We start from the raw sequence: 27922 nt of genomic DNA on the forward strand, positions 1-27922 counted from the left end.
TCCGCTTCAGCTTGAAAGCCACAGTTTTTTATTTTCTCCCAATTGAATTGACAATATATATATAATTTCGTTTTTTTGGGTTTTAGCGATACTTAAAAATTGTTGACCCTATTTACTCCCCAATTCCTGGTATAAAAACCTCCACTCTTCCACTAGTAGTTCCACTACATTTTGGAGTATGGAGCTTGTGGAAATTTGTGCTCATTTACCTAGAAGGGTGTTTGTAAAATCAGGAACTGATGTAGGTGAGCTGAGGAGGCCTGGGGTACAGTCAGCATTCACAGGTCAGAGATCTATAACAGGATATCTTCCACTCAAACTCATAAACCATATTTACAATACATTCACGGTATTTGGCAGATGCCCTGTCCAGAGCGACTTACAACTGAGCAGGGCCTTGCTCAAGGGCCCAGCAGTGGCAGCTTGGTAGTGCTGGGATTTGAACCTGTAACCAAGCAATCCAAAGTCCAATGCCTTAACCAATGAGGTACCACCTCTCCATATGTCCATTGAGCTTTTTTTTCAGGGGCATTGACTTGCTGGAACAGGTTTGAGTCTCTCTTCAAGTAAAAGGAAAATTTCACGCTATCACAACCTATACAAATAGGTTGAAAAAGTCATGTATCCCAATACTTTGTCCATAAAGTGTTTGAATTAGCTTGTTTCTTAGTCATTTTTCAACAAAAAGTTATCAAGGATGACAGAATGCTGACAGAATGTAATGTCTGATTCGGTCTTCTTGTAGAAGGTACATTTTCTTTCATTTTTTAGCTCCAAAACCCCCCTGACCACCCTGCTGAAAAAATAAAATAAAAAAACTCTATTGTTTGTGTTGGTTTTAATATATATAACATGAGTTGTATTGATTTTAATGGAAACCCCAATGAAGTAAGCATGCAGGTCTGTTCTGTCACTTCTAATGCTAGTATGTTATGTCTGATACCATTATGGACCAATACAACACCTTTAGCAACTTGCAGATTACATGCTGATCATCTGATCACCAAAGGAGACCATTGGGACACCATTGGGACAAGCATCCGGAAATCTCTACGAGTTTCTTTGATTTGATGATACTGAATGTAATAATATACCCAAATGCTATGTTTAAATGGTTAACAAATGGCTGAACGAATGGTTGTAATGGTATTTGTAGTGAAACCCATCTATGTACTTTCTTTCAAGCGGATGAATCAGGTTAGATTATTAGGATCGGATTACTCCAGCTATCTTTGCCAAATAAAAATCATTGTGTATGATGCAATAAAATGGGTTAACACAGGGTTATATAACTGACACGTGATCAACACCTCACCTCACGCTGCATGGCCTGCGTGTGCTCCAGTTTCGCCGCAACGTACCTCTGTAATCCACTCAAACTCCGACATGTAACTATGGCATTAGTGCAAATCATAATCTTCACACTCAACTTCCATTCAGCTGTTTGATTTCTGCTTGATTCGAAATCGATGTGTCTGTTGATGTGCTCAATACACATTGTGCTGCCAGTGTTTGATTTTAATCAAGTAATTCTTTATAGTGATGTGTCTAAGAGGGCTGAGACTCTTTTTTCTTTATGGTTTATTAATATTAGGAATTGCACAATATGGATTAATATAGAATTTTTCTTGTTGCAATGGATTCATTAAAACCGAATTGTTCGGAACCAAACACTGAAAGTGTCTATCTACCCTATTGTGAATTTATACTTATTATTATTATTATTATTATTATTATTGTTATTATTATTACTATTACATACAACCCCGAATCCAAAAACAGTTTAAATCTGTTCAATATAAATAAATATAGATTGTAATTATTTGCAAATTTCATTTTTCAACCCATATTTTATTTCCAGTAGAACATAGAAAACATATCAAATGTTTAAACTGAGGAAATGTAGAATGAATTTCAAAAAAATGAGGTCCTTTTGATTTTAATGGCTGCATCAGGTCTCAAAAAGGTTCGGACAGGACGACAAAAGTAAGCGTTATTAAAATTAAACAGTTGGAGGCACATTTTGCAACTGATGAGGTTAACTGACAACAGGTCAGTAAGATGATTGGGTATAAATAGTGTATCTTAGAGAGTCTCTCAGAAGTAAAGATAGGCAAAGCTTTCAATTTGTGAAAGACCATGTACAGAAATATAAGTTAAAACCCTATCGAACAAAGAAGAAGGCATGCGTGAACATGATCCAAATACGTTGCCATCCTATGTGGGCCAAAGCTCATTTACTGTACAACGTGAGGCAACCTTAAAAACTGTTCTGTGGTCAAACAAATGGACACCACGTATTCTGGACTAAAGAGGAGAGGGACTTTCTGGTTTGTTGTCAGTGCTCAGGCCAAAAAAGCCACATCTCTGGTGGTATAGGAGTGCATTAGTGCCTGTGGAATGGGAAGCTTGCACATTTGGAATGTTGAATGGTAGATAAAGTTTTTAGAGCAACAAATCCATCCAGAAAATGTCTTGCTCAGGGAAGGCCTTGCATGTTTGAGTGAGGCAATGCTAACTGCATCCATTACAACAGCATGACTGTGTAAAAAAAAAAGAGTCCTAAACTGGCCTGCCTGCAGTCTAGACCTTTTACCGTTTTAAAAATTTTGTGCATCATTAAACAAAAAATACAACAAAGGACACCCAGAACTGTTGAGCAGCTAGAATCCTGTATCAGACACATATGGGACAACATTCCTCTCCCAAAACTTCACCAACTGGTCTCTTCAGTTCACAGAAGTATACGGACAGAAGACATGATGCTAGCGGTGTTAAACATGGCCCTGTCCCAACTTTCCTGAAACATGTTGAAGCCATCAAATACACAACTACATTATGTTTTTACTTAAATTGGTATATATTCTCAGTTTAAACAGTTACTATGCTTTACCTGTTTTATTGTGAATAAAATAGGGGTTTGTGAGATTTGCAAATCATTGCCTTCTGTTTTCATTTACATTTTACACAGTGTCCCAACTTTTTGGAATTGGGGTTGTGTACTGTACTCTATATTTATATCCGTACTCTATCTCTAAAACCACCTGTCTTTTAACACTGCAAGCACTTTCTGGTTTACAGCAAATATAACTATCACCATCAAGGCAAATTTTGGACATACATTTGCATTAATAACTCCGTAACCATGATTTTCTCCGAAAATTTAGGTCAACAGTGACATAAAACCATTAAACAAACTAGCCACTGTTAGTAAATTCGGGTACTGATATAGGTAAGGTGAGGAGGCCTGGGGTGCAGTCAGTGTTCCAATTGATTTTTAAGGTGTCTTTTAGGATTGAGCTGAGATCTCTAAAGTGGGCCACTCAAGATCTTCCACACAATCCAACCCATGAAAACCATATCTTTATTTAGCTGGCTTTGTGCACAGGGGCATTGCTGGAACAGGTTTGGGTCTCGGTTCAATTGAAGAGAAAATTTTCATGCTACAGCATCTAGAGACTATACAATAGTGTGCCTTCAGGTCCAACACTTTGGTGGAGAAACAACATATGACTGGGAAAGTCAGGAATCCTAATACTTGTTCCCATAACGTGTAGTGTAAGCAGAAAAAAAGGGGCAAAAATTAATCCAACTTTGTAATTAAAGTTCCAGAACGTTTTATTTAAAAAGCACCATACACACAATAAATACTGATAGTTTTCAAAACGACATAGTCATTCGCAGGCTTCGGTTTTGCATGCTAACATACACACACCTTAGCTGCTGCATTATACTGTAAATGGGAATGTATTTGGGAATCCAATAAACAAAACAAATTGTATCTAAAGCTATCATCACAGTTCTCTTTTTGTCCCAAGAAAACACATAAATATAGTTAGTAAAAGATGGTGACGTAAACATTCGGTACAAAATCCACACAAAAAGGAAGAAAAAAAAAGTGTCTGAGGCATTTTCTTTAGTCCATTGCATTTCACTAAGCCCTCTCGATGGGGGGCGTGTTAAAGCAGCCGTTTGGAATGGTTTGGTTGATGTGCTCCAGGTTGCCGATATCGGCCAGGATGGTTTCGATATCGCTGATCATGCGTGTGATGGCAGCTCTCTGCTGAGCCTCCTTGTCCTCCAGCTCTCGGAGACGGGGCTTGAGTTCGGTCTCCACACTCCTGCGGCTTGTATTTATAGCGTTCTCCAGATCCGCCACCTTCTTATTGTCGAGGTCTCCTGGGGTTCCTGTGGGACATGTGCCAGATTTTAGCTCTTATATCACAACCGTAGCTTATATAGACAAACACATACACTATTAGTATAAACGTATTAGGACTCTTGACTTTTCCAGCCATATGTGGTTTTTCCCCAAACTGTTAACTAAATGTGGAAAGAGATGTTCAAAAAGCATATCAGGTGGGAAGGGGGACATTATCATGCTGAAACAAGTTTGGATCAACAAGCCAGATGCCAGATGGTCCCGCTCCTCTTTAGTCTGGAAGATGAGGTGTCCATGGTTTCCAAAACAAAATTTTTATTTCCGATTAGTTTGAACAGTTTTCCACAATGAGCTTAGGCACAGAGAGGATTATAAAGATGCACCCCTTCTTATTTGCATGATAGAGATTAAACCAGCATTTGTAGACACAGTCTTCCACAAATTAGTGTGCTCTGCCCATTTTTTTAAGTTCAAGCTTATACACTTTTGTGCCTCCAAATTTAAGGTAACAATTTGGGCAAGTAGCATATACGGCTGGAAAGTCAAGTGACCCAATTCTGTTGTCTATATAGCATAGTTTGCAGTTCATACAGTATGTAGTGAATAATGCCAAATATAGCAATCAATCGAATAAACACAAGGACTCACCTAATAACCCCAGAAGGTTATTCACGGTCTTCAGAGCATCTCCGACAGCACCTCTAGTGTTGTTTGCGTTGATATACGCTTCGCTGGCCTCCCGATCAACCTGAACACAAAACCAAAACCTGATTAGCGACTACCACATGCCCGAAATAAGGCTTTGACGTAAGATTTAATGCTGTCAGTGATACCTGCTCGGCTAGCTTCCTCTCTCTTTCAGCATTTGTTTTCTCTTTGGTCAATTTATCACTGGTTGAGTCCAATTGGATATTCAGGTCATCCAGGTCTCCTTTCAGGGTCGTGACACTTTTCAGAAGATCCGCCGAGGATGGAAAGGAAGCGGACATTTTCTACAGAGACAAGAATAACAGACACCTCAGGAAACAAATTTCAATCGTAAAATGAGATATAATGAAACGTGTAGATTTCAATTACCTCTATGTTGGCCAGAGAGGTATTCAGCTGGTTCAGCTTGGCCAGAGCGTCACTGTAGTCACCCATCTGGTCCAGGACGGCCTGAGTCTTATCATTGTTGATCACAGCTTTCCCGATGATGCCGCTAATTATGGGCAGTTTGCTAAGGGCATCATCAGCCAAAGCCTTATTGCTGTTAATCTGGGTTTCAAATCCTAAACAAAATATAGTAATATAGTTTTAGCTACAGTACTACAGACATTAGTTAATGAAAAACCTGACAGAGATTATCCTCCTCTTGCTAAATGCTGCATATTTAGCCATGTGTTTTGATTTTGATTGTTCCACCACTATTTAGTCAATGGTTATCTCCCCCAAGTGTCTCATTCTTATTGCCAAGACCCATTTTGCCATCTGAATATTTTGTGCATACAGTACATACATCGATCAGGCATAACTTTATGACCACCTGCCTAATTTATGTTGGCCCCCTTTTTTCTGCCAAAACAGTCCTGACCAATCAAGCATTAACAGCATTAAATTCTTCAGCAATTTGCGCTACGGTAGCTTGTCTGTAGGATCGGACCACACAAGCCAGACTTCGCTACCCTCATCAATGAGCATCAATGAGCATCAGTGAGCCGTAGCCACCCATGAACCTGTCGCCAGTTCACCGATGTTCCTTCTATGGACCACTTTTTATAGATACTGAGCACTGCAGAACAGAAACCGATGTAGATACTGACCACTGAAGACCCCATAAAAGCTGCAGTTTTGGAGATGCTCTGACCCAGTCATCTAGTATCATTATGCATGCCCATGCCCAAATCATTATGCATGCCCATTTTAACTGCTTCCAACACATCAACTCTGAGGACAAAATGCTCACTTGCTGCCTAATATAGACCACCCACTATCAGGTACCATTATGGAGAGATAATCAGTGCCATAACGTCATAATGTTCTGTCTGTTTGGTGTATATGGACAAAAGTCCTGGCACACCTGACTTTTTTAGTCATATATGGTTCCTTCCAAAACTGTTACCTCAAACTTGCTGACAGACAATTATTTAGGATGTCACTGGATGCACTAGCATTACATTTTCCACTTGAACTAAAAGATGCTTTCCATGGGTTGAAGTGGAAGATCTCCTGCTATAGAGCGCCACACCTTTGGGGTGAATGTGAACACTGACTGAACCCCAGGCCTCCTCACCTCACCTACATCAGTACCTGACTTTACTTAACACCCTTCTGGCTGAGTCTTCACAAATCTTCACAAGCACACTGGTTTTGTGGAAACCTTAGGATTTGTAGGTCCTTTTAAAACATCCAATTCCACATTTAGTCCAATTGGATGTTTTAAAAGGACCTACGAATCCTAAGGTATCCACGAACCTTAGACACACATTTGTGGTCTGATAAAACACTGCTATCAGATTCAAACTACAGAATTCTAACCTTTGAGTTTCTCCAGATCTTGATCCACACTGCCCAGGTTGTTAAAGAGCGCCAGTGCTTTGTCTGCATCTGCTTTGGCAATGTTGGCCCTGGCAAGCATTTTACCCTGGACCTTAAAAAAAACAGTACAAAACAAGATTTAGCTTTTAAACAAAGTTTTAAAAATGTAATAGTGGCTATAAAAGTGAAAGAAATGGTGTTTCTTTACCCCCTGAGCATCTCTGAGCTGTTGCATTAGCTTCTCTGCCTCCCTCTGATCAGCCCCAGCCTGATTCTGAAGGTCCATGAAGCCTGCCATGCCACTCCCAAATGAATTCTCTAGACCCTCCAGTGTAGTGAACAAGCCATTGATGTCCTTTTGCAGACAGAGATCGGATGAAGCGTAGTTATTAACGTGCACTCAATAAATATCGGTGAAATCTATCAAGTCATAACCATTAACAAGTCATCAAAATTGCCTCCCTTTTGAAACAGGAAGTCGGTAATAGCTATTGTTCACTCAGTACCTTTGGAGCCTTTGGAAGGTTTTTCCCCAGGTCAGATATTTGTTTCAGGGTATCCAGTGCTACTGTGCTTTCTTTCTCTGCACCATTACTCAGACGAGCTGCCAGCTTGTTCATGGCATCCACCTGGGCCATATCTGCCTCGTACCTGCCACAGGGATTAAAAAAAGTATTAACATATATTGTAACTAATATATCCATGTGTGTTTTAGTGAAATCAGCAGATATTCCTTTAAATCAAGTCACTTACCGAGTCCTGAGGCCATCAAGTTGCTCGCCCACTTTGTTTTCGCCGCTGATGACGGTGCGCATGAGAGCCAAAGCTTTCTCAGCTTCCAGGAGAGAGTTCTTGGCTGTTTTCTCCACTGTTGCTGCTTCGCCCATGTGCCTGATAAGGAAAGCAACAAGTCAATAAAGTTGCAAAGAAAACATACTGTATAAAGCTCGATATACATTTACGCCATTTTGCAGACACATTTATCCAGAGCGACTTTACATTCATCTCATTCGTACAACTGAACAGCTACGAGGGGTATGGGCCTTGTTAGGGGGCCCAGGAATGGCAGCTTGATGTGGCTGGAATTTGAACCTATGACCTTTGGCTCCGCTTAAATACTAAGCTAACACCTCACACCACTTGTAAATATGTTACCATAAAATTATATATATGATATGATATGATATGATATGATATGATTTGACATGATATGATATGTAATCTATCGCTCTGGATGTTGAAGGTTAACAAGCATAAATGAAAATGCTGTGCTCACTTCTCAGCAAGATCGCTTGCTTTCTGAACCAAACCGGACACTATGTCTGTGCCTGGATCCACATCCTGCATGGGGAGCTCCTAAAATCGAGAAAGGCAGAATGAATGAACTCAAGAGTGAACACAGAACAGGTGAACACAGTAGAGCAACAAAGCAGTTGCAAAGCAAAGGTGGCAGGACAGGGCTAGAACAACAAGGTGGTATCAAAAACGTTTCAAGACTAATGGCGCTATTCTGACAACGTGCTTTACCATTTCCGCGATCTCATCATGGACAGCAGGATAGAGACGTGACATTGACATGACATACGTTTGACATTTGGCAACGGGTCGTTTGAGGTGTTTTGAATGGCACACGTGCTTTAAGAGCGGAAGAGCATCAGTGGAGGATGACGAGATATCAGGAAGACCTTCAACAAGCTTAACCCCCCTAAAATGTCGAAACCATTTGGCAACTTGTGCATGATGATCATTGGAGGACAATCTACGTGATCTCACTTCCATACCCACCCTTCTCGCCAGTGTTGGGGGTAGCCTTAACCAGAAAAAGTAGCGCAAAAATAACATACATTACTTTCTATAAAAAGTAACTACATAACTCAATTAGTTACTTTTTTGGGGAGTAACTCAATATTGTAATGCATTACTCGCCAGGATCCTGCCCTTCTCCTGAAGATAAAAGTCCAGATTAAAGGTTGCTGTTTGACACCATTGCGAAGATCCTGCGCAAATCGCAGTAGGTGCTTGACACGCCTAGAAAAGAAGATTTCCAGCACAGAAGTAGCAGGAACGCTGGGAACGCTGTATTTCTGTGCATGAGGACTATTTTGAAGGTAAAAGTGTGTAGTACTTTCTCGTAAACAGAGCCTCGCAACTTTTTGATACCACCTTGTAAAACATGGTAACATGGCATGTTACTTGCGATGTCAAGAGGGGATTGGTGACATACAATTCGTATTACAAAAACACTCACAGCCGATTGAATGTTCCGCTTGGCCGTTCGCAGATTTTGCTTAATATCACCGATAAGTTTCTGGATGTCAGCTACTTCTTGCTGATACCGCCGCTTCTGCCCAGTGACGTTCTCTATGATCTTCGAGATGCCCTGGATTTTTCCCTTGCCTTTCTGCTGACTGCTGCCAATGGCTAAGAGCTGGTCATTAAGAATCTTCTCTGTTTCTGTGGGATAAATGATTAAAACATAGATTCAGTTGACCAAATACATGACATACATAAAATGTTATTCCTAACGTTCCTGAACATTCGGTCTCGCTGCGGATTCCAGCGAATTAAGCTAATCCGCAATTTGCTGTTAGTTAGGTTCCAAATGAGAACCGCAAATTTTCCGAATCGCAAATTATTAGGGGTTGACTGTAGTTTTAGTGTGTAGCAAATATGGTGTCTTTTATATATATATATATATATATATATATATATATATATATATATATATATATATATATATATATATATTTAATTTAGTTTCATTTAATTTAGTTTCTATTTTTCAATTATTTTTATTTAATTCTGTTTTATTTATTATATATATATAAAAATTTTTTTTTTATTTATTTTATTCATTGAAATTCTTTTTAATTGAATGATATAATCAGTGTTTTTATTTTTCAATTTAAATATATTTTATTTAAAAACAATTTACATTGTAATTTATTTGATTGGATTTGAACTTAAACACCGGTCAAGATTTATTTTTTTTCTAGATTTCAGGAAAGTATACAAAAACGAAAGTGATTGTTTTACCCTTAAGTGCGTCAGCTTCCCGCGCCACCGTCTTGACCATTTCCTCAGCGGTGCTGATTGCATTCTCCATGGCCGCAACGATGTCCGCACCGCCAGTCCCCACCTCGTTAAACAGAGCCTCGACCTGCTGCAGCTTCTTCGTGTACTTTCCGATCTGCTCATCACAACAATCCACATTCTAAGCCTTCTCATCAAACTACTATTACAGTTCAGTAATACATCCTTAACTTACTGTACTTTTTCTACACAATATGGACTCAAGTTTCCGGACACCTGATGATAAGAGTCGTATGTCCTTTTTGAACATTCCGCATTTAGTCCCTGTTTACTGTTATAAGAACCTTCACTCTTCTGGAAAGATGTTCCACTAGATTTTGTACATTTGTGCTTATTCATCTACAAGGGTGTTAGTAAAGGCAGGTGCTAATGTAGATGTAGGTGAGGAGGCCTGGGGTTCAGTCAGTGTTCCAATTCATCCCAAAGGTGTTCAATGGTGTTTATAGCTCTATACCAGGCAACTCAAGATCTTCCCACTCCATGTAAAGCATATCTTTTGGAACATGCTTGAAGTTTAAATGAAGGGAAAATTTCATGCCACATCCAAGGACATTCTGTACAATTGTGTATCTCCATGTTTGTGGTAACAGTTTGGGAAGAAACCCCATATGGCTGGAAAAGTCATGTGTCCAGTACTTTTATCCATAGAATCTTCTTCTTCTTCTTTCGGCTGCTCCCATTAGGGGGCACCACAGTCATCCGTCTCCATACCACCCTGTCCTCTACATCTGCCCCTTTCACAACAACTACCTGCATGTCTTCCCTCACCACATCCATAAACCTCCTCATTGGACTTCCTCTTTTCCTCCTTCCTGGTGGCTCCATCCTCAGCATTCTTCTACCAATATAACTCATGTCCCTCCTCTGCACATGTCCAAACCATCTCAATCTCGCCTCCCTCACCTTGTCACCAAAATGTCCTACATGGGCTGTCCCTCTAATAAACTCATTTCTAATCCTGTCCATCCTCGTCACTCCCAACGAAAACCTTAACATCTTCAGCTCTGCTACCTCCAGCTCCACCTCCTGTCTTTTACTCAATGCCACTGTCTCTAATCCATACAACATCGCAGGTCTCACCACAAGCCTATAAACTTTTCCATGTCCATAGAATGTATATGTTAAATATATATTGTTTTATTGCACTGTCTGGATGAGTAATTATTTATTCAAATGGAAATAACCGGTTAGATCTGAAATGCAGTACACATTTCCCCCCACCTGGCTCTTGACAGGATCGTAGCATGACGAACATGTGGATCTAAAACACTTTTGTCCCTCGAAACCATCTTTACACTTGCACTGGCCCTGGTCGCTGCAGGAGCTGGCGATCGATCCCTTTGGGTTGCAGTTACATTCTGCAAGACGGAGAAGAGAACACAGTGAGATGCTGGTTTACATCAGAACAAGGTACTACATCCTTGGAACAAAGTCATAATTGTTAACAGAGATGAAAAAAATTGTTACGTAAATGAGATAACGCAAACCTGTAATATAAATGGAAATTGCTGTTTTTGATACATTTCATCTGAGATACATGGGCTGGAGTGGATCTTGAGTGGCCTCCTATAAAGTTCTAAACCCCTTAACCCTAGATTCATCTGCATAATGTGAAGCATCGTTAAAAAAAGTGTGCATTGAATACAGCATTTGTATCACAATGCATCGTTTTAAACATATTTGCATCGGTAAAAAAAAAAAATTATAGTAGATCCGCTATACTGTTATTATTTCCAGTGTGAACAATAATTTGTGTCCAATATTTGATATTGGATTGATTTCTGCTTGTCGAACTGTTTCTCAAGCACCTCTGCTACTTAAATATGACGTATCGCAACACTACAGAGACCGAGGCGTGTCCTGAGAGTCACATAGAATACAGATTAACATGGCAGAGGAAGAGCTGTAACTTCCTGGAGGCAGAACAGGAACAGAACATCTGTTTTTATTTCATCTTGTTATCTTTTTTTTTTTGCACTACGAAGGCTTGTTTGTAAAATGGCCACATGTTAGAAGTCAGAAAACGCTTAAATACATCTAGGATTTGCTATGAACTATCTGTACCATATTGAATTGCAGAGCATCCTATTTTTTTTTCTATTGCATTGTATTGCATTAAATTACGTGTTAAATCAGTGACCGTTACCTTGGCACACAGTCCCGGCTTTGCTGTGGAAGAATCCCTCCAAGCACTTCTCACACTGAAAGCCTGTAGTGTTGTTCAGGCATTTGAAACACTCCCCGCTCAAGCGGTCACAGTTTCCCACGGCGTTTAAGTCCAAGTGGCCGTTACAGTGGCAGCGCTGGCAGGGTCGTGGAACGCCACTCTCTCCAAGAGGATCTCCATAGAAACCATCCTTGCACTTTTGACACTGAGAGCCTATAAGTCAATACAGGAAATTATAATTTTTTCCCATTGGGAATAGTGGAGTCTTGATGACTTATTCCACAACTGTAACCCCTGGGTTCATCCATCACTGGAGGTAACAAGACAATAGGCCACAAACTAAGTATATCATAAAGATACCAAAGTCCTAGCCTCAAATTGGGTACTTAAGACTTGATATGGTGTGAAATCATTGTTTTGACTGGAAGTGCATTGACTTCACTGAAGAAGACACGGCTAACGGTTCATCAAGACCAGGTCACAACTCCAGGGACTTCAGAATGTTTTAACGCACCATTGTTTCATTATGGAAATAATGTGTTGCATTGTGGATAACATCCTACAATTTCCTGTGGCCCCAGTAATAGAAAACAATTGGTTTCTGAGATCCATTCTTGTTTTCTGCTTGCTTGCAATGACTGTCCTTGTCCACAAACATTGCAACTCTGGAAAGGTCATTACTATTTCTGCTTTACAACATAAGAGGAATTTATTTTGATGCTTGCTTCAAAATGCTTGTAATTTCCAGATTGGACTACTGCCTCTGAGATATATTTGACATTTGCAACCATCCCAGATTGCAGCTGCTTGCATTAAATTTAAAACGCTGATGCTAGTATACAAAACCAAAACCCCCCTGATCATCTACCACTATTCAACTGGTCCCACAACTTCTCATGGTACAAAGAAGGCCTGCTTTAAGAATGTTTTTATGTCCTAGCACCTAGGTGGTGTAACTTACAGTCTTGAAACAACATCTAAAGACCAACCCCTTCCGGAGGTACTTAATTTAGCTACCCCTATATCAGCTATATTCCTTTCTAACAGGGTTTTTAACTTGAAAGTATTCATAGTCTATCGAATCAAGTTGCTCTGGATAAGGGCATCTTCCAATTGCTATAAATGTAAAATGTATATGTTGCTTTCTTACAAACCTGTGGTCCCAGCTGGGCATTTGCACTTTACATTCAGGGTCCCAGGTGTGACTAAGCACATAAAGCCTATGGGGCATGGGCACTTCTTGCAAGCTCCGGGAATCTCAGGGTCGCTGTAGTATCCTGCACCACAGCCTTGTTCACTAGGAGTCTCATCAGCTGAGTAGCAGTCCCCTAGAAAGAACATGCCATGTCATTATTTCCTCATGAATTCCTTGGTTTTTGTTGTTAGTGATGTTAAAAAAAATTTGAAATCCCCAGACTTATTTCTGGAGTCTTTATTGGTCACAAACAAGATGTTATCAAAAAGTTTGTTGGCTTCACAGTCACAGGGAGCACCTGGACATATTCCAGAAGTGGCAGGAATGTTGGGAGAGCTTTATTGCTGTGGAAGGGGACTATTTAGTGTGTAAATCTCGATAAATAAAGCATTTTCTTGTAAACAGAACTAGTCTTGAAACTTTTTGAAACCACCTCGTTTACATTCGAGCACAGTAAATGTTTTTTCTTCACGTATCCCAGCAATTTTTAAGAAGCTAGGGTTCGCCATGATACAGTGCCCCTGGAGGGTTAAGGGGCTTGCTCAAAAGCCTAAGAGTGGCAGCCTGGCATTAATGAGGCTTGAACCACCAACCTTCGATCAGTAACCCGAGAAAAAACACTTAAATAAAAACAAACTGTTTTCTGAACCAAATACCTGTTACAGGATCGCATGGCTCACACTGGCTAAGGGTGCCCCGTTCAGGGAAACGTCTTTTATATCCTGCAGCACAGCGCTCACAGAACTGTCCTTCGTATCCTGCTGAACAGCGACACTCCTCCACCCAGGTTGCCGGGAAGCCGGGACCAAACCGAGCTGACACCAGAGTGACGTCGTCCAGATGGCCATATCCTGGCATCATCAGGAAAAACATAACAATTAGCATTGTTTATAGTAAAATAAATATGAGAATGGAGCGTAATTGGTGTATTTGTACTGTATACACACCCTCTTCCCCGAAAGTGACTCGAATCTTGATGGCCGTAATGTTGCTCAGAAGGGTTTGAAACTCTAATGCTGAGAGCTGGGGAGTCCATTTGCTGTTGCGTTGTTCATCCAGCCTGAAAAAACACACAACAGCATTGTATAATATAAAAAGAGTATACAGTGAATGTTCAATTGGTTGCATATGATGAGAAAGCAGAGCCAGTGATGATGGTGGTGAGAGAAAAACTCACTGTGATGATCTTAAAAAGAAACCTTGAGGGGCACAAAGGGGATTCCGGACTCATTTGGGTGGTACCATTTATTAGAATTCAATAATTTTTGAGGTTATCACCTGATCCCTGATGGACACTTGAGAGCAAAAGTGTTTGTGCCAGTTGTTGCCCTAAGCCATTGTAGCAAACTGTTCATATTAATTACAATCCAAAGCCATCTCATGCTTTTGAGATTAGATTATTTTGAGACCCATTATTCTGTCCCATTCGGTTCTCTGTACTTGCTTTGTTCACCCTATTGTACTCATTTGGAGGCCACTCAGTGGTGGCTGAAAATGGTTCCATATGGTAGGTTAAACTAAAGAATTATGAATGTGGACTGTAATTAGTATAAGCAACAATGGCTTAGGCCTGTATTGCATTTAAGTGAACATTTGATAACCTCATCAACAAAGGAACACAAGTCAGTGTCAAACAAATGAGTGTGGGTTCCCTTTAGAGTTTGGTTCCTCTCAAGTTTTTTTCATCATTCCAAGTTCAAGTGAACACAAAAGTTTATTATGGCTTATCTAAAGATGTCCTAATGTGATAGAAGAGTGTCTGCAAGAGTGAAATGGAACGTTTATAGGACTGTGGTGAGACCTGCGTGTTGTATGGTTTGGAGACAGTGGCATTGAGTAAAAGACAGGGGGTGGAGCTGGAGGTAGCAGAGCTGAAGATGTTGAGGTTTTCGTAGGGAGTGACAAGGATGGACAGGATTAGAAACGAGTTTATTAGAGGGACAGCGCATGTAGGACATTTTGGAGACAAGGTGAGGGAGGCGAGATTGAGATGGTTTGGACATGTGCAGAGGAGGGACATGGGGTATATATAAGAGAATGCTGAGGATGGAGCCACCAGGAAGGAGGAAAAGAGGAAGACCAAGGAGGCAGTTTATGCATGTGGTGAGGGAAGACATGCAGGTCATTGGATTGGAAGAGGCAGATGTACAGGACAGGGGGGTATGGAGACGGATGATCCACTGTGGCAACCCCTAATGGGAGAAGCCAAAAGAAGAAGAAGATCTAAAGACGTCCTACACAATTGTGTGCCCCCAGCTTTGTGGTAACAGTTTGGAGAAGAACCACATATGTTAGGAAAGGTCAGGTAACTAAATATTCTCTGAATATTTTCTGCCTCCTTTTTTTTAATTGGCAAATCATTTGTCCAGTAATCATCAATAAAATGGGGCTAAATGCTTTTGTACAGCATATTATATATTAACGTTGATCCTACAGAACAAATAATTCATTATCTATGTCAGTTTTCTCATGTTGTTCCTACATGTTGCTTTCAAATTCTTTGCTCAGGCAATACTGCACCCGAAAGCTATTACAGATGGCATCGTACCAGACAAAGCTTTTTTTTTAAACATGGCTTTGCCCAGACCACACCCACACCCACACCAACTTTTCTAGAAGGTTCTGCAGAGCCAGCACTGAGAACACATGCTTTCATTGTCTAGTATATAATGAATATTCCTAGTCATATAGCCTACTAGTCATGGTTTATAAGAAAGTCTACAAAGACTATGAAATGCTGCTGCTTTATAATATGAATTATATGTTGTATTGCATAACACATTATACAGAATGTATTCTGGTCGTGGTATTTTGTGTATTTTGTGTATTTTGTGTCTCCGTCCTGTAGTGTTTTGTTTTGTATTGTCTGTTAGCACTCTCTTTCATCTTGCCCTTTTTGCATTAGGTTGCATATTATGCACTTTATGCAGCTAGGACAACTTACGTTTAGTCCTTAACTCTATGTTGTGTTATGTAGCTCTATGTTGTCTGATGTAGCTCTATGTCATGTAATGGAGCTCCAAGTTGTTTGATGTAGCTCTATGTTGTGTAATGTAGCTCTATGTTTTTTTATGCAGCCCTATGTTGTTTGATGTAGCTTTATGTTGTTTGGTGTAGCTCTATGTCATGTTACGTAGCTCTATGTCAAGTTATGTAGTTCCAAGTTGTTTGATGTAGCTCTATGTCATGTAATGTAGCTCTAAGTTGTTTGATGTAGCTCTATGTTGTGTGATATAGCTCTATGGTTTTTTATGTAGCCCTATGTTGTTTGATGTAGCTCTATGTGGTTTAATGTAGCTCTATGCTGTTTATGTAGCCCTATGTTGTTTGATGTAGCTATATATCAAATTATGTAGCTCTATGTCAAGTTATGTAGCTCTATGTTGTTTGATGTAGCTCTATGTCATGTAATGTAGCTCCAAGTTGTTTGATGTAGCTCTATGTTGTGTGATGTAGCTCTATGTTTTTTTATGTAGCCCTATGTTGTCTGATGTAGCTCTATGTGGTTTGGTGTAGCTCCATTCTGTTTATGTAGCTCTATGTTGTTTGGTGTAGCTTTATATTAAGTTATGTAGCTCTATGTCAAGTTATGTAGCTCCAAGTTGTTTGGTGTAGCTCTATGTCATGTTATGTAGCTCCAAGTTGTTTGACGTAGCTCTATGTTTTTTTTTATGTAGCCTTATGTTGTTTGATGTAGCTCTATGTGGTTTAATGTAGCTCTATGCTGTTTATGTAGCTCTATGTTGTTTGGTGTAGCTCTATATCAAGTTATATAGCTCTATGTCAAGTTATGTAGCTCCAAGTTGTTTGATGTAGCTCTATGTCATGTTATGTAGCTCCAAGTTGTTTGATGTAGCTCTATGTCATGTTATGTAGCTCCAAGTTGTTTGATGTAGCTTTATGTTGTGTGATGTAGCTCTATGTTGTTTTATGTAATCCCCCGGAGCAGACGTCACTGATATAGATATTTTACCTCAGAGTGATGACATCACAGACCATTACCTCATACTGTACACACTACCGGTAGAGCAGATTAGCCGTGTTGCACCACGTTATCGACCTGGTAGGACTATTGTTCCAACCACTAAGGACAGATTCGTAAATAACCTGCCTGATTTATCTCAATTTCTCACTAAACCCATAACTACTATTAATCTTGATGAGATAACTAAGAACATAGACCTTATCCTCACTACCACATTAGACACCGTTGCCCCTATCCGGTTAAAAAAGGTTAGAGACCAAGCACCTGCATCTTGGTATAATAGTCATACACATGCCCTCAAGAGAACAGCACGTAATCTGGAGAGAAAATGGAGGAAAACTAAATTGGAGGTATTTAGAATCGCGTATAAAGACAGTATGCTCAGCTACAGACGGGCGCTAAAAGCTGCTAGAGCTGAACACCTGAGCAAACTTATAGAAAACAACAAAAACAATCCCAGGTTCCTTTTCAGTACAGTAGCTAAACTAACTACAAATCAGGGCTCTGAAAATTGTGTTCCATCACAGTTTAGTAGTGAGGACTTTATGATTTTCTTCACTGAAAAATAGATAACATTAGAAAAACAATTGTGGCAGTTCAACCTCTTACAGCATCTCCTGAGACAGTGTTACCTTCAACTCCACAACTCCACTGTTTTACATGTATAGGACAGGAAGAGCTGTATAATGTTATTGCCAAAGCTAAATCGACAACATGTCAGTTAGATCCAATTCCTACTAAATTACTGAAGGAAGTGTTATATACAACTGGTGAGCCTCTTCTAAATATTATTAACTCCTCACTATCTTTAGGTCACGTCCCTAAATCCCTCAAGTTAGCAGTTATTAAGCCCCTCATTAAAAACCTAATCTGGATCCAAACACGTTATCAAATTACAGACCAATTTCAAATCTCCCATTTATGTCTAAGATTTTAGAAAAGATTGTCGCTGCACAGTTATGTTCCTACCTGCAAGAGAACAATATCTTTGAAGAATTTCAGTCAGGTTTTAGGCCCCATCATAGCACAGAAACTGCTCTAGTTAAAATAACTAATGACCTGTTTTTAGCTTCAGACCAAGGCTTCATCTCGCTGTTGGTTTTACTAGATCTTAGTGCTGCATTCGACACTATAGACCATGATCTCCTCCTAGATCGCTTACAAAATTACATCGGCATTCAGGGACAGGCATTAAGCTGGTTTAAATCCTACCTGTCCGATCGTTACCATTTCGTAGATTTGAATGGAGAGCTATCCAGGCTAATGCAAGTAAATTATGGCGTGCAAGGTTCAGTTCTAGGACCCTGCTCTTCACAATATACATGCTTCCGTTAGGAAATATTATTAGAAGGCATGGAATTAGCTTCCATTGTTATGCTGATGATACTCAGCTATATATTTCATCTAAACCAGGCGATACAGCTCAATTAACCCGGATGACTGAGTGTGTTAAGGAACTAAGAGATTGGATGACCCATAACTTTCTACTTTTAAATTCTGATAAGACTGAGATTTTGCTCATCGGCCCAAAACTGGTATACAGACGCCCAGCATCTCAACCTGCATTTAGACGGATGTTCTGTAACCACTAGTTCAACGGTAAAAGACCTGGGTGTTATTTTAGACAGCGACTTGTCTTTCAAAAATCACATCAATCAGGTTACAAAACAGCCTTCTTTCACCTTAGAAATATTTCTAAGCTAAGAAATATGTTGTCTGATGTAGCTCTATGTCATGTAATGGAGCTCCAAGTTGTTTGATGTAGCTCTATGTTGTGTAATGTAGCTCTATGTTTTTTATGCAGCCCTATGTTGTTTGATGTAGCTTTATGTTGTTTGGTGTAGCTCTATGTCATGTTACGTAGCTCTATGTCAAGTTATGTAGTTCCAAGTTGTTTGATGTAGCTCTATGTCATGTAATGTAGCTCTAAGTTGTTTGATGTAGCTCTATGTTGTGTGATATAGCTCTATGGTTTTTTATGTAGCCCTATGTTGTTTGATGTAGCTCTATGTGGTTTAATGTAGCTCTATGCTGTTTATGTAGCCCTATGTTGTTTGATGTAGCTATATATCAAATTATGTAGCTCTATGTCAAGTTATGTAGCTCTATGTTGTTTGATGTAGCTCTATGTCATGTAATGTAGCTCCAAGTTGTTTGATGTAGCTCTATGTTGTGTGATGTAGCTCTATGTTTTTTATGTAGCCCTATGTTGTCTGATGTAGCTCTATGTGGTTTGGTGTAGCTCCATTCTGTTTATGTAGCTCTATGTTGTTTGGTGTAGCTTTATATTAAGTTATGTAGCTCTATGTCAAGTTATGTAGCTCCAAGTTGTTTGGTGTAGCTCTATGTCATGTTATGTAGCTCCAAGTTGTTTGACGTAGCTCTATGTTTTTTATGTAGCCTTATGTTGTTTGATGTAGCTCTATGTGGTTTAATGTAGCTCTATGCTGTTTATGTAGCTCTATGTTGTGTGATATAGCTCTATGTCATGTAATGTAGCTCTATGTCATGTTACGTAGCTCTATGTCATGTTATGTAGCTCTATGTCATGTAATGGAGCTCCAAGTTGTTTGGTGTAGCTCTATGTGGTTTAATGCAGCTCTATGTTGTGTTATGTAGCTCCAAGTTGTTTGACGTAGCTCTATGTCAAGTTATGTATCTCTATGTCAAGTTATGTAGCTCTATGTCATGTTACGTAGCTCTATGTCATGTTATGTAGCTCCATGTCAAGTTATGTAGTTCCAAGTTGTTTGATGTAGCTATATATCAAATTATGTAGCTCTATGTCATGTTATGTAGCTCTATGTGGTTTGGTGTAGCTCTATGTTGTGTAATGTAGCTCCAAGTTGTTTGACGTAGCTCTATGTCAAGTTATGTAGCTCCATGTCAAGTTATGTAGCTCCATGTCAAGTTATGTAGCTCAAGTTGTTTGATGTAGCTCTATGCTGTTTATGTAGCTCTATGTTGTGTGATATAGCTCTATGTCAAGTTATGTAGCTCAAGTTGTTTGATGTAGCTATATATCAAATTATGTAGCTCTATGTCATGTAATGTAGCTCTATGTGGTTTAATGTAGCTCTATGTCATGTTACGTAGCTCTATGTTGTTTGGTGTAGCTCTATGTCATGTTACGTAGCTCTATGTCAAGTTATGTAGCTCTATGTCAAGTTATGTATCTCTATGTCAAGTTATGTAGCTCTATGTTGTTTGATGTAGCTATATATCAAATTATGTAGCTCTATGTTGTGTTATGTAGCTCCATGTCAAGTTATGTATCTCTATGTCAAGTTATGTAGCTCAAGTTGTTTGATGTAGCTATATATCAAATTATGTAGCTCTATGTCATGTTACGTAGCTCTATGTTGTTTGGTGTAGCTCCATTCTGTTTATGTAGCTCTATGTCATGTTATGTAGCTCCATGTCAAGTTATGTAGCTCCATGTTGTTTGATGTAGCTCCATGTTGTTTGATGTAGCTCCAGCTCAGTCACCTCCCACCTCGTGATGATTACGGACCTTTAAAGAAGTAGATGCCGAACTCACAAACATCCTGAACCATCTAGAGACGTACCAGTGCCATTTGGATCCCGCTACATGTGTGGAGTTTTGACATTGGACCTCCTGGAGTGTTTAAAGGCTCTGGCATGGAGAAGCTGATGCTGGATCTGTGGTGATCACAAATGCTGAGCTTATAAAACTCGGAGCTACTAACCATATAGACTGTTTAAGACTGCAGAAAGAACATTACTTATAATCTTATACTCCTGTAATCATGTTAGTTCCCACTCTCCAGTGTTCTGTATTGTTGAAAGATTTATGATCAAACTCTTGATGTCACCCAGATGAGGATGGGTTCCCCTTTTGAGTCTGGTTCCTCTCAAGGTTTCTTCCTCATAACATCTAAGGGAGTTTTTCCTTGCCACAGTCGCCACGGCTTGCTCATCAGGGACAAATGCACACCATTCACCATCACTGTTGATTTGTGTAAAGCTGCTTTGAGACAATGTCTGTTGTGAAAAGCGCTATACAAATAAACTTGACTTGACTTGAAACTTGACTTATGTAGCTCTATGTTGTTTAATGTAGCTCTATGTGGTTTAATGCAGCTCTATGTTGTTTATGTAGCGCTATCTTGTTTGATGTAGCTCCATGTCAAGTTATGTATCTCTATGTCAAGTTATGTAGCTCCATGTTGTTTGATGTAGCTCTATGTTGTGTGAAGTAGCTGTTTCTTTTATATGTAGCTCTATGTTTTTTGATGTAGCCCTATGTTGTTTGATATATCGCTATGTTGTTTAATGTAGCTCTATGTTGTTTAATGTAGCTCTATGTTGTATGTAGGGAAGGTTGTATCTCAGTGGTTAAGGCAGTGGACTCTGGATTGGAAGCTCATAGGTTTAAATCCCAGCACCACCACGCTGCTACTGCTGGGAACTTAAGCAAAGCCCTTAATCTTTTACTGCTTAGTTGTAACAAAATAAATATAAACTGAACTGAAATCACTAATGTGAAACACAAATAGATACCTAAAAGTGTAGGTAATTTTCTTGCCACAGGCGATGACGGTCCTCAAATTTCCCAGTGGAGCAGAAACCTTTAATCCGGCTCCTTCTAACACGACATCTGATGGGGAGGGATAGCGGACTCCTCGGCTCAGGCGGAGAACAAAGGATAGCGTCTGACCATAGCTCAGAGCCTGATTGCCCAAATATTGAGCTGAGAATGAAAAAAAGCAAAGAAATTAATTAATAAATTAATCATACATCATGGTTTGCTGATTAATTGAAATAGATTGAGTAAATCTCGGAACCTGGGGCAGACAGGTAAGCAGGCAGGATGTCTGTAGACATGACCTCCACACTGTGGTGTGCCGGAGACCAGCGGAATTGCACCTGGGACGGACTGACATTCGGAGCAGTGACGACCTTCCAGCCGTCCATCCCTGCATTTACACCACATTGTTATTTTCCTTTCGAATATTTCAAGAAGGTCGTTGAACCAATACAAGCACCAACTCACCTTGATCGAAAGTGGAAACAATGTTGTGAACCGAGTAACCCCGGGCTGGGTAGCACTCGTTTGAATGACCGTTACAGAAGCAAGTCCTCTGCCTGAAAACAATGGAAAAAAATTTGTTAAGTAACAAACATATAGAAATGATAGAACTGCTTGAGTAGGTATTTACTGGTATCGATACTCACTGGAGCGCCTCACAACCGGAAGATGTGATCGGAGATCCGTTAGCACAGCGGTCACACCGGGCCCCTTGTACACCTCGCTTGCACACACACTGCCCCTGACTGTCACATCCTGCCCCCTCAGAACCTGGCAAAATGGCATCACAGATCGCTTATTCATATGCATTGGACAATTCACCTAGCTAAGTACACTACATATACGAAAGTTGGTGTTCTTTTTAAAAAATCCAATTTATCTCAGAAGTGACTACTAGGGTTGAATTAGAGCTCTAAAGTAGGAGTACTCATCCCTTGTAGAGCATATCTTTACATGGCATTATAGCTAGGAAAGTCAGCTGTTCTGCCCATATAGTATAGGTTCCATATAATTTCCATATTAAAAACAAGTCATGTAATATCTTTTATAAAGGTAGAAATATCAAATAGATTTGTTTTCTCTATTGTAAGAAAACAAATACAGGTAGTTCTCTACTTACGATGGAGATACGTTACGAAGACCCCATCGTAAGTCAAAAATATCGCAAGTCAAAGATGGTGCTATGACTGTGACAGTATTTCCTGCTTAATGCTAATTTCTAACTTGAATTTTCTTCTCTAAACTGATGGATTTCCTCTTTTTTTTCACTACAAGCAGGAGACATACTTGGGCACTTGGAAGACATGCTTTTATCACTAAAATTGCTGTTTAAAACAAATACACACTGAGACAACTTTACTCCTTCGACCGCTAGCAGGAGTGGGGCATATTACAGGGCTAGAGATACGTTCATCCCAGATGTGTTGTCGTATCGTCATCGTAAGATTGAAAAATCTTAAGTCGAACCATCGTAACTTTAAGATGTAGTAAAGTTAAAGTAAAAAAGAAAATCCCCAAATGGAAATACTTCAGAAAAATAACAAATACGGCAAAAAAAAAAGATACTTAAGTACAATAACGAATTACAACTTCCTTACTCTCTGAGTCAAATAGAATATACAATTATGAATGCTATCACCAAGAGCAATATACGAAACTAAGAACTAAAATAAATGAATGAATTATGTATTTATTTATTCTTAGAAGGGTTGCCAAGTAGTGTACAACTTTTCTATATTACCTAGTATTTTTAATCTGAATTTTAATATTGTGGTTTTTCCACATAAAAATTACATTAAAATCCGGTAATATAAAAGAATAGAGTTCAGTGGAGGATTTTAGATGATCAAGACACAATATACCGTGTAATATTACCAAAACAAACGCTCCATAAGCAGATCATTAAACTGAATGAACTCCATCCAGATGGTTACCTACCTACAGGGTTGCAGAAGCAGGGCAGGCAACGTTCTCCTGCTCTCTGGTGGTAGTATCCTTCCTTGCAGTTCTCACAGTGCCGGCCTTCGGTGTTGTCTTGGCAGTTGGCACAGCGCAGGCCCAAAGAGTCTCGCACACAGTACAGAGCATTTCCATTGCATGAGCAGCTTGAGGCTTTAATGAAACAACAAACAGACAAAAAAGCCAGATGTTAGTCAGTGTAAGCCATTTTCACATCTGTAATTATATATGTATATACACTGGATGGACGAAAGTAGAGGAAAAACCTAACTTTTCCAGCCATATGTGGTTCTTTCCCAAACTGTTACCACAAAGTTGGAGACACAATTTTATATGATGTCTCTGGATGCACTAGCTTTAATTTTTCCCCCATGCCTTTGGAATGAAATTAAACACTGACTGCACCCCATCTACATTAGTAACTCACTTTACCAACATCCTTGTGGCTGAATGAATCTCACAAAAATCTCCACAAGCTCAGTCTAGCACAAATCTAGAACATAGTCCCAAAATAGTGGAGGTCTTTATAACAGAAAATGGACACTAAATGTGGAGTGGGATGTCCAAAAAGTACTGCAAGTTTACCTATTCCTACAAGGCCACAATACATACTAGGAAATAGACCTAAAGAAACAGGGTTATGAGCACCATAAAGCTCCCAAACAATAGAAAAGTATGCTTAAGCAAAACCATAGAACAGAGAAGTATGGTGGTGGTGGCGGGATCTACATCATATTGACGCAATCACTGATTTGATTAAAGAGCTATGGCTGTACTACCAGTTCTTAAAAATGTGTACATAGTGTTCCGTTGGATGCTTCAAGGATCATTTTATTCATCATTTTATCAAACCAAACCAGGTGCATTAACATTGAGATCATGTGCCAGTTTTCAGTGCCAAGTTGTTACAGGTATTTACTCGCTTAAAAACCTTCTGAGGATGGTGCCCAAACTTTGGAAGCGTAAATGGCGTAATCATCAAACAAGCTGGTATGTGTACCTGCACAATGTCAGGGTTAAGACCACACCCTGAAATAGACACCTGCATTCTTCTACTAGAAATAGCAGGCAACGGATTTCAAACACAAAGGATGTGAATAAGAAAATGACAGAAAGGGCAACAAAATGACACCCAGGACCATCGAGGATCATAAAGCTTGTCAATCGTGGGCGTGCACACACACAGGTATGCAAAGCGGACTTGCTTTTGTTGGTTAAACAATATATAAGAAGTGGCTTTGGGCAGGTTTATGCTTGTACTTTAGTGGGTATCAGGCTGATCCAGTCAATTGGATTAAAAGGAATCATTGCACACTATTAGACACCTCATCAGCTTTCAGCATTTGTACAAATAACCCCATACTGCATAAGTCTTTCCTGATTCCTTGTAGAAACAAGTCTTTGACTATAAACTCCAATTAGCTGTAATATTAAAGCGACCTGAGTAATATCTTGTAGATACCCCTTTTGCAAACAAAATAAGTCTGACTCATTAAGACGCATCTGGACTCCCCATGAGTGCAATGTGGTATCTGGCACCAAGTTTTGTTAGTTGCAAGATGGCACCTCCGTGGATTGGACTTTCTGTCCTCATTCGATCCTCATTTGGACTGAGATCTGGGGAATTTGGAGGCCAAATCATTTTTAGAGTGTCATTCGGTGATACCATTGCAACAAAGGGGTACTTGGTCTGCAGCAATGTTTAGTTAGGTCAAAGTAACATTCTCATGAATCCCAGAACCCAATGTTTCTGAGCAGAACATTGTTTAGAGCGTCATACTTCCTCCTCTACCTTGCACTCTGGTTCTTGTTTACATTATGACCACCTGCCTAATATTGTGTTGATCCCCCTTTTGCTGCTCAAACAGTCGTGGCCCATCGAGCATCAACAGCATTAACTTCTTCAGCAATATAAGCTACAGGAGCTTGTCTGTTGGATCGGACCACACGGGCCAACCTTCGCTCCCCACGGTCATACCACTTTTGATAGATACTGACCACTGCAGATCGGAAACACCCCAAAGTTTTGGGGATGCTCTGACCAATAGATGGCATCCCGGATCACATGCTCTATAGCAGCGGTCCCCAACCTTTTTTGAGCCACAGACCAGTTTAATGTCGTGAATAAACATGAATCCACTGTGTTGGTTTTTTGTTTGTTTTGCTAACTTGGGGGTTTCAATTTAGCGCTAATGCATTATGTGTTAGGGGCCGGAGCAGTCCCTTTAAGAAGGTAGCGGATGGAGGTAAGACATGTGACCGAGGCACCATGACATGCATCAAGAGTGAGTCATAGACAAATGTGATGAAGACAATCTGGTAATTTTCCTAAATAAAACATCGTTTAGACTCAGATAATAAATAAAATGGAAATAATGTAAGTGATGTATTCTTTCTGTGCGGCCTGGTACCAATTGACAGGTGCTGGTCTGCTGGCCAAACTGTCAGCCAAACTGTTAGCACAATTTCTTCACAAAAGCCAGATCCATGAATATAAGGTATACATTGGTTGGAGTGGAAAATCTCAGACCTTAATCTTATCGTACATCTTTGGGATGAATGTACATGCTGACTGCACCCCAGGCCTCCTCACCTCAACTGAATCATGTAACTGGGTTTACAAACACCGTTGTGGTTGAATGAACAACAAAATCTAGAACATCTTTTTACAAGATTGTAGGTTATTATAACTGCAAATGGGGACTAAATTTGCCGTGGGATTTTGGGGGTCACACAGGGTTTTATTTGAGAATTCAGCTTCCTGATCTACGTTAGTCAAAACATAAAATGTTGCCATGGTGTGAAAAAACAAACAAATCCATGGACAGTTGCCAGTTGACATACAGAATGACATTATGTTCAACGACTTAGCACACATTTAGGCATTTATTATGCTACTTGGATTATCCATTAATCATTTCACTCTCATGCCTACATTCAAGAGACTTGTAGCTCAATTATGTACATTTTCTTTGTAAAACTAAATACATACCAAGACACAATGTATGTAACATTTCATGGAAAAAGCTTTCTTTGCAACCTTTACATTTGTTTATACAACTAACCTGTTTCATTCTTCATTTTGAGCTCTTCTAATCCTACAGCTTTCTCTTCTAATCCTACAGCTTTCTTTAGTAACAGCTCATATTTGAAAATTACTTCGTTACTGTACTTAAGTGATTTTTCAACTACTTAGTTTTACTGAGTATCAAAGACATAAGAAACTTTTACTCTGTACTCAACCACATTTGAGTTAACGATTTATGATGTGCTTTTTATGTACTTTACCACATTTGCACCTCTGTTGAAGATGTCAATAAGGCTCAACACTCTACCCACATCCGCTGCCTGTGAGCGTCTTTTTTTTAAAGCCTCGTTTTCAGTCTAAAAAGCTTGAATCAATTCCAAAAACTTTGAGAAGCAGCTTTTGTTGAAGTCGAATAAAATATCGCCTTTCTTTGAGACTGAGACTAGAAAGTGCATCAAATCACAGTCAGAATCTTGGGTCTGAACGGTTTTACTTTATCTAAAATGTTTGTAAGGACATTCACGAAAGAAATCTCCAGTGTCATTCCTATGCAACAGTAATTGTTCAATTACAGTAAACAGTAAAATCAAAATCTAACGGATTTCTTGCTGTTGTATAAAAGAAACCGAACCACTTGAACTATAATGTTCTGACTGTCCAATGCAACATGGGCATCATTGACTAGATTTCCAAAAACACTATAAAAAACATATACACTGTTTTACATTTGTCATGAATGCCTTTGTCTTTTTGACAAAGAGTTAAAAAACAATAGGAACAATACTAAAATGCACTTACAACTATACGTTCCTTGAACGTGATACCAGATGCAGATGGCGCACAACAAAATCCGTGCGATCGTCATGGTCCCACACGTGGAATAAGTCCTCTGGTTGACTTGTCTGGCCGCTCGCGAGCTTTATACTGTCTGGAGGCTCGTGCATGCGACGACACGCCGCTCACGCCTTACTGACTCACAAGAGCTGATTCAAGCACACTCTGAAACAGAGGGCAGGCCGGTTTGCACATCCAAATACTCAGAAATGGGTACTCAATAGGAGAATAGATCGAATTTTGTCGTTCATACGGTACTCACAATGGCCTTTACTATTTATCCTTCACATGAGGGTATCCTTTTTTTACAGAAAAGCTACACACCAAAGGTACTCAAGGTGTACGCAAACGAGTACCCTTTTCCTGTTCCTTTTTTTCTGTGTGATAAATGATATCGAACATTATTACAGATACCTTGAAGACACTTTCC

The 27922-nt window shown here is 39.6% G+C and overlaps 1 protein-coding gene across 1 annotated transcript; it reads right to left on the reverse strand.

The window, feature by feature from the left end:
* Positions 1-3593: 3593 nt before the first annotated feature.
* lamc2 (laminin, gamma 2) lies at positions 3594-27550 on the reverse strand. The gene is made up of 22 exons (XM_046850664.1): positions 27457-27550; positions 23610-23783; positions 22319-22442; positions 22137-22228; positions 21928-22059; positions 21644-21833; positions 14082-14194; positions 13791-13985; positions 13094-13267; positions 11919-12152; positions 10994-11130; positions 9716-9869; positions 8928-9133; positions 7956-8035; positions 7433-7570; positions 7186-7330; positions 6888-7034; positions 6680-6791; positions 5240-5433; positions 4996-5154; positions 4811-4910; positions 3594-4188 (listed from the first exon to the last, which is right to left on the reverse strand). Exons 1-22 carry the CDS (start codon positions 27521-27523, stop codon positions 3935-3937), a joined length of 3321 nt encoding a protein of 1106 aa, XP_046706620.1. The 5' UTR covers positions 27524-27550; the 3' UTR covers positions 3594-3934.
* Positions 27551-27922: the final 372 nt, after the last annotated feature.

The sequence above is a fragment of the Silurus meridionalis genome, chromosome 6, assembly GCF_014805685.1.
Source record: "Silurus meridionalis isolate SWU-2019-XX chromosome 6, ASM1480568v1, whole genome shotgun sequence".
Taxonomy (NCBI): domain Eukaryota; kingdom Metazoa; phylum Chordata; class Actinopteri; order Siluriformes; family Siluridae; genus Silurus; species Silurus meridionalis.

Coding starts and splice junctions, on each gene's coding strand:
- lamc2 (XM_046850664.1), bottom strand. CDS start 27,523: ATGACGATCGCACGGATTTTGTTGTGCGCCATCTGCATCTGGTATCAC. Junction 13,268..13,790: donor GCCATGCGATCCTGTAACAG/GTATTTGGTTCA, acceptor TGTTCTTTCTAG/GGGACTGCTACTCAGCTGAT. Junction 9,134..9,715: donor GGAAGCTGACGCACTTAAGG/GTAAAACAATCA, acceptor TTTATCCCACAG/AAACAGAGAAGATTCTTAAT.